We start from the raw sequence: 6,188 nt of genomic DNA on the forward strand, positions 1-6,188 counted from the left end.
GAGGAGGGGAGTGCGGCGCATGCGCCTTTGCCCTGCCGCCGGGGACGGTGGCCGGGAAGGGGAAGGGGAAGGGGAAGGGGAAGGGGAAGGGGAAGGGGGGGGGGCGGCCATGGCGGCAGAGGGGGGCGCTCCGCCGCCGGGCGTGGGGGAGGAGGAGGAGGATGACCTCGGGTACCGGCTGTTCCCGGACCGCAAGAAGAAGCCGCAGAGCTTCCTGGTGCGCAGCCTCTTCACCTTCCACAACCGCTGCCAGCTGATGCTGCGGATGAGCCTGGAGACGAGTAAGGGCCCTGAACCTGCCGCTGGTTGGGGGTAGACCGGAGGGAGCGGCCTCAAGTTGCGCCAGGGGGAGGTTCAGGTTGGGAATGAGGAGACATTTCTTGTCAGGAAGAGCAGTCAGGCGTTGGGACGGGCTGCCCAGGGAGGTGGTGGCGTCACCGTCCCTGGGGGTGTTCAAGGAAAATTTGGACGTGGTGCTTAGGGACATGGGTTAGTGGGTGACATTGGTGGTCGGGGGGTGGTTGGACCATTTGTGTCACGTTCAGGTTGAATACTAGCAAGCATGAGTTTGCATACATAGCGCTTCTTTCCTTTCCTGACTGTCACCATATTTTAATTATAGATGACTTTCAAAACCTTTCTCTAGAGAAATTGATTGCAGCAATGTTTTTCTAGATCCATATGCTCAACTGCTTCTTGCGGCTATGAAGCAATCTGGTTGGTATGTAAACTAATTCATCCTCTTTTGTGTAGTAACATCTGTATGACAGGGAGCTAGCAGGTTTTCTCAACTTTCTCCCAAACTTTGTTCATTTGAACCTTTCAGCACTGTCTTCAATGACCGGCACTTTTCTTGCGAAAACTGCGATGGCTGTGTCAGTGGAGGTTTTGATTCTGCCACATCTCAGGTAGGCACTGAACCAGATACTGTTATCTTACAGAAGGCTACAGTTTTTTGAGTGTTCTGTTCCCAGATGGAAAAAAAAGAACTGGATTTATTCATGCTGATACCTGAGTTAGTCATGAATATAAGATATGTGAAAGGTGTCCTATGGTATTGAACTGGCACTGCTGGTACATTGAAGAATGGTGGGGCTGCTGATGTTAAAAAACATTGATCTAAAGAGTCTAATTGCTGTAGGTGTTCTGCATTGGGTCTCTAAGAAACTTGGTGAAAAGACTACCTGTATCTCTTCTACAGATTGTTCTGTGTCAGAACAATATTCGCCAGCAATCCCATATGAACCGGGTGGTTGCGCATGAATTGATACACGCTTTTGATCACTGCCGTGCACATGTTGACTGGTTTAAAAACGTCAAACACTTAGCCTGTTCAGAGGTAAGTTAAAATGCTCCTAACATTGTCATTGAATTCATTGCTGCTGGTTATTAGGGATGCTTCATGTTTAATTAGGTATCCTGTTATACAAACTTCATTTGATTAATTCTCTTAATACACTTTGTCCTTTCTGTCTGATCAACTTAAACAGTTTCAATCAGAGAACAAATATTTTGTTTTCACAAATATTAATATGTCAGTGTCATACTAAGTAGAATGTGGTCCCTGTGCGTGGAAGCATAACAAGAAGTGGTTATTACCAAATGAGAACAGTTGGAGATTAGAACACATTCACATCTTAATTGAATATTTATAGCGTTCCTTTTCTCTCCTGCAATCTGTTTGTTTGGTAGGTTTTTGTTTATACTTTTTTGTTAACAATAACCTCGTCTTCTCACATTTTTTTGATTGTGATGTTGCTAATAATGCTTTTAGTTATGACTCCATGTCCATTTCAGAGGATGTGGGGATATGCACATTGAAAGGCCTCAGAAATTTGATGCATTAGGAGGTGAAATTAAACAGTGAACACAGGCTAGTAAGGATTTCTGTTATGTACACAACTCGTGTATTCATGTGCCTGTAGTTGATTTCTGATGTAATTCCTGTCGTTTGACCACAGAAAAGATTTGCATTATGATTGATATTGTGAAACTACATTTCTGTCACTGTGTGAATTAGATGGCTTGACTATACTTTTTAAAAATAAAATGATATGAAGGTGTTTTACGGAGTTGGTGTGTATTTTTTTGAGAACATATTTGATTCCAGGCTTAACATATGCCCTGCTTTCATCTATAAATAGGATTTAAGAGAATTGACATGACAAGTTTGATACAGAACAGATCAGATTTCATAAAAATGAATTTTATTCATATTTGCTCTGGAAAAGATTCACATCATCATGTATCGTCTTTGTATTTTTTATAGATAAAAAGTTGTCTCGCTTTTTTAATTCTTATGGTATCAGTAAAGCCATTCTCTATAATTGCTGGATTACTGCTCTTCTGGGTATCGCAGGTGGTACTGTTTGAAAAGTACCTGTGTTTCTTCCAGACTCTTGTATCAGTTTTTAATCTAGACGGTTTTAGGAGAATCTTAATTTCTATGTTTTTTTAATAGTCCGTATATATAAGTATTATCTTTTCTGCTCCTTCATTTAAGCATTGAGAATATGTGAGCCTGTGGCCCTGTAGGCACCTACTGGCTTACAGGTTGAACAGTAACACTTTGTGTTCATTGGGGTTGAGTGGGTGGTTAAAAAGGGTATTATGTATGTAGTAAGTACAAGTGGAATGGGAATATTCTTTATCAGCAGCCAACAGAAAGATACTGAGAAAAAAAGTTATCTTTATTTTTTCAACTTTGTATTTCCACATGTTTCTCTGATCTTGTATTTCATTGTGTTTTTTTCCCTCAATAGATTCGAGCTGCTAATCTCAGTGGAGACTGTACGCTGATGAATGAAATAGCCAGGTTTAAATTTGGATTGAAAGCACACCATCAGGTAAAGACCGTAGATATTAATGTCTACTGATTTGTTATGAGCCTTCTTTACATATTTGATCTCTGCCTTTTACGCTTTCTGCGATATTTTCATTGCAGAAAGAAGTAGATGTCTGAGAATCCATAACACTGTTGTACAACTTTTATCTGCCCTGCATTTCTCCCACTTCATTTTGTTCTCATGTTACTGAGCCCCACTGAGCTCGTTTGCTTTACGTCTCAATTTCCTCAAGGCCCCTCACCTTTTCTTTCTTATGTTCTTGTTCAGATGTGTACTAGGTCCAGTTTGTACATTTTGTTACTTTGCTGTTGAGCATGTTTGTCTTTTTCCCTACTGCCTCTTTCTTGGCTCCTCTCACTCAGTTTTTCTATAAGTATTTACCATTGCTGGATTCTTTCTTAAATCTCTCTACTAATGAGAAGAGAACAGAACTGCAGCTGCATGAAACATTGATTGCTGCTGAGTAATCTGCATCTTCCTCACATTGCTCTGACAGGAGTATGTTCTTAACATGGGGGGCGGGGGCGGGTGGGTAGAAATGCGTAAGGAGCCTGATCTTGTCTGGTTTGGCCAGGAAACTGCATTGAGGTTCCTGTTCTGTCCTGCAGTTGTAGCAGCTGACTGAATACTTCACTGAAAAGCAGAAGCCTCCTAATACTGAATTTTCTGCATTATTTTTGCCTATTCCTCCTCCTTACTCCCACCTTCATATTTCCTTTACACTGTTAGCTCCTTCTGTTGTTTTACAGACTCAGGGTACAGGCCCCTCCTGTAACTTTAGTCTATAATTTAATTTCATAATTTTCATAATCACTTATATCTACAAAGTGTGTCTGTAATAGCATTCCTTCTTGATGGTTTTTGATATTTATTATCATCAGTTTGTTACTGTTCATCTCTTCTGTGTTCCCCAGCAATTCCGTTTTTGCAGAGCAGTAGTGTGACAGGACCATTGCTTGTGAATAAGCCATGGACCTGCTACTCAATCAACCTTTGCTTAATTAACCTTTAATGGTTCATAGTGTTTTTTTATTATTTTTTCTAAAGACCTTTATTATTTTTGTTGAAGTGAAATGCCAGAATACTTAGTCATGTCCTATAGCATTACCACTGACAATGGATGGTCAGTAAGAACCAAATGAAAACAGGGTTTGCGAGAAATGTAGCAAGAGTACTCTAAGGCAGTAAAACTCTTAAGTGTTTGAAAACTGAATTACAAGCGGTCTAAATAACCATTTGTCACCCAACACTACAGAGGACAGGCAGGTTGTTTTAGAGATCCTTGAAAGAATGACAACTGGCCATGGGATTTTGGTTATAATTAGATATTATTTTTGCACTTTATTGTTGCATAATATGTTCGCAATCAGCATAGGTTGTTATCTACAATTTCTGCCACTTAGTGTAGCTTACAGTTACATAGAATTTCTAGAATTCTTAGTTACACGGACTTGTCAGTCTCCTGGACCCTCTGCAGATCGGGTCAAATTCTGATTAATAAGCAATGTACTAATCATAACCCAGACTCAGACTTTACCCAAAAGAACGTGAGCCACTCACTCAGTCCTCCAGGAAGATGACAGTGGAGGTACCAGAGGACTCACAGGTTTTGCTGTCCAGCAGCAGTGCTGATCTAGCCTCCACTTAGTGCTCACTGTTGCATGATCTTGTAGACAGTTTCCTGTTCTGTGTGTCCTGGTTCCCAATGCTCCATGTGCTTGTGCAGTTACCTCATGTGTGTAACCACATCCTGACGACCCAGCACCTGGGCCATAATAATGCTAATGGCCTTAATAACCCTGTGAATGGGTGCCCCCATACCTTGGTAGCAGAGAGGTGGGGAGAAAGGGGAAAGAGTGATTTGTGGCCAGCACACTTGCATATTGTGCATGTGTGCCTTACCGTTGGTTATGCTAACCATATTACCAGGTGTCAAGAACAGAGGGTACCAGTCACACCACGTGTATCTTGGAGGAGTTGCTTCTTTCTATCTGTAGTGAAGACTACAGGTTGAGTCCCAAATAATTGTTTTTGTTTATTCTAGAGCAGCAGTCAGCTTGTAGCTGGAGGTGCTAACATTGTTTTTATCTTTTAGTAGACAAACTGCATAAGCAAAAGTAGTCATAAAGAAAGGTATCAAAATAAAGACTATTAGAGGAGTCATTCCTTTATGTTTTACAGCATTTCAATCGGAAAAGTACTAACTGGGATTTATGTATGTTTCTTTTTGACATATTTTCTCTTGTGTGCAAGTCGAGTTGTACAAATATTTGGTACCCACAACAAATCTCAAGTTTTATTTTTTTTCCTGTTGAGAGGAATATCCTTTTCTTATCTGGAGGTTTATGTATGCAATGGAAAACTAAAACACATACTTAAAACAAATTTGAACAGAAATGTCTTTTAATGCTTGTTGCAGACGTTATTTTACTCTTCTGTGACACAAAATTATTGCACATGTAGTAGGAGTTGATACTTGACAAAATCTTTTTTAAAAGGGAAAAAAATGGGTTTATTCTATTTTTTTCAAATAACGACGTTTTCTTTTTCTAATTCCCACTTTAGACTTGTGTACGAGACAGAGCAATTCGTTCCATTCTGGCTGTTCGAAAAGTTAGCAGAGAGACTGCGGAAAAAGCTGTGGATGAAGTGTTTGATGCCTGCTTCAATGATCTGGAACCATTTGGAAGAATCCCGCACAATAAAGCAGATGCAAAACGTGCTTATAAAGACTTTCTGAACAGAGATCGCTACAACGCTAATTTGTAGAGGAAAAAAATGTGAAAAACTATCTTAATAGCTGGTTGTTCTATAGTATCTGGAATTACAATCTACCCCCACAATGCTGGTGGAAAGGGGCAATTCTTTCAAATGCATCAGTTCATTTTGTAAACTTTTTCAAGGAGCCAATTTCCATCAAGGTAAATGAAGTAAATGAACTTGACTAAAAACTGTGTTTCTTCACCTGTTATTCCAACAAGCTCGTTTAGTACACCAAATGACTTAGCAGATAATGATCTGCACATTTCAGTGCACATTTAATTCTGTTAGGTCTGACTAGGAATTGGTTTCTAAAAATTTTGTTGTTATTGAACAAATCTTTTCATAAAATCTTTAAATTTCCACCATCTTTGATACATAGTCATAAATTTGATTATCTTCATCAGCCCATTTGAAAAGCTCCTGGACCTTTATTTAACAACTGGGGCTAATTCCCAAATGTAGTGAACTGCCCCACTTGTCTCTGAAGTCAGTCTTTGAGCACCTCTGAATTCCACCTCATCTAATGTTAATTGTACAGGTACATAAAGCCCTTTTGCTTGTTAGAAACTTGACTGACAG

General features: G+C 39.9%; 1 protein-coding gene across 3 annotated transcripts; it reads left to right on the forward strand.

Moving 5' to 3' along the window:
* The first annotated feature begins 94 nt into the window (after positions 1–94).
* On the forward strand, positions 95–5,791 carry ATP23 (ATP23 metallopeptidase and ATP synthase assembly factor homolog). Of its 3 annotated transcripts, none has more exons than XM_040551994.1 (6): positions 95–281; positions 623–721; positions 827–908; positions 1,202–1,339; positions 2,763–2,846; positions 5,412–5,791. In XM_040551994.1, the coding sequence occupies exons 2-6, from the start codon at positions 705–707 to the stop codon at positions 5,613–5,615; spliced, it is 525 nt and encodes a 174-aa protein (XP_040407928.1). In that variant the 5' UTR covers positions 95–281; positions 623–704; the 3' UTR covers positions 5,616–5,791. The 3 variants fall into 3 exon arrangements, with proteins under 3 accessions (XP_040407928.1, XP_040407918.1, XP_040407938.1); XM_040551984.1 differs by having other exon boundaries at positions 101–281; positions 676–721; XM_040552004.1 differs by having other exon boundaries at positions 140–281; positions 647–721.
* The last annotated feature ends 397 nt before the right edge of the window (positions 5,792–6,188 follow it).

This window comes from Cygnus olor, chromosome 1 (assembly GCF_009769625.2).
Source record: "Cygnus olor isolate bCygOlo1 chromosome 1, bCygOlo1.pri.v2, whole genome shotgun sequence".
Classification (NCBI taxonomy): Eukaryota; Metazoa; Chordata; class Aves; order Anseriformes; family Anatidae; genus Cygnus; species Cygnus olor.

Coding starts and splice junctions, on each gene's coding strand:
- ATP23 (XM_040551984.1), top strand. CDS start 110: ATGGCGGCAGAGGGGGGCGCTCCGCCGCCGGGCGTGGGGGAGGAGGAG. Junction 722..826: donor GCTATGAAGCAATCTGGTTG/GTATGTAAACTA, acceptor TGAACCTTTCAG/CACTGTCTTCAATGACCGGC. Junction 2,847..5,411: donor GATTGAAAGCACACCATCAG/GTAAAGACCGTA, acceptor TTCCCACTTTAG/ACTTGTGTACGAGACAGAGC.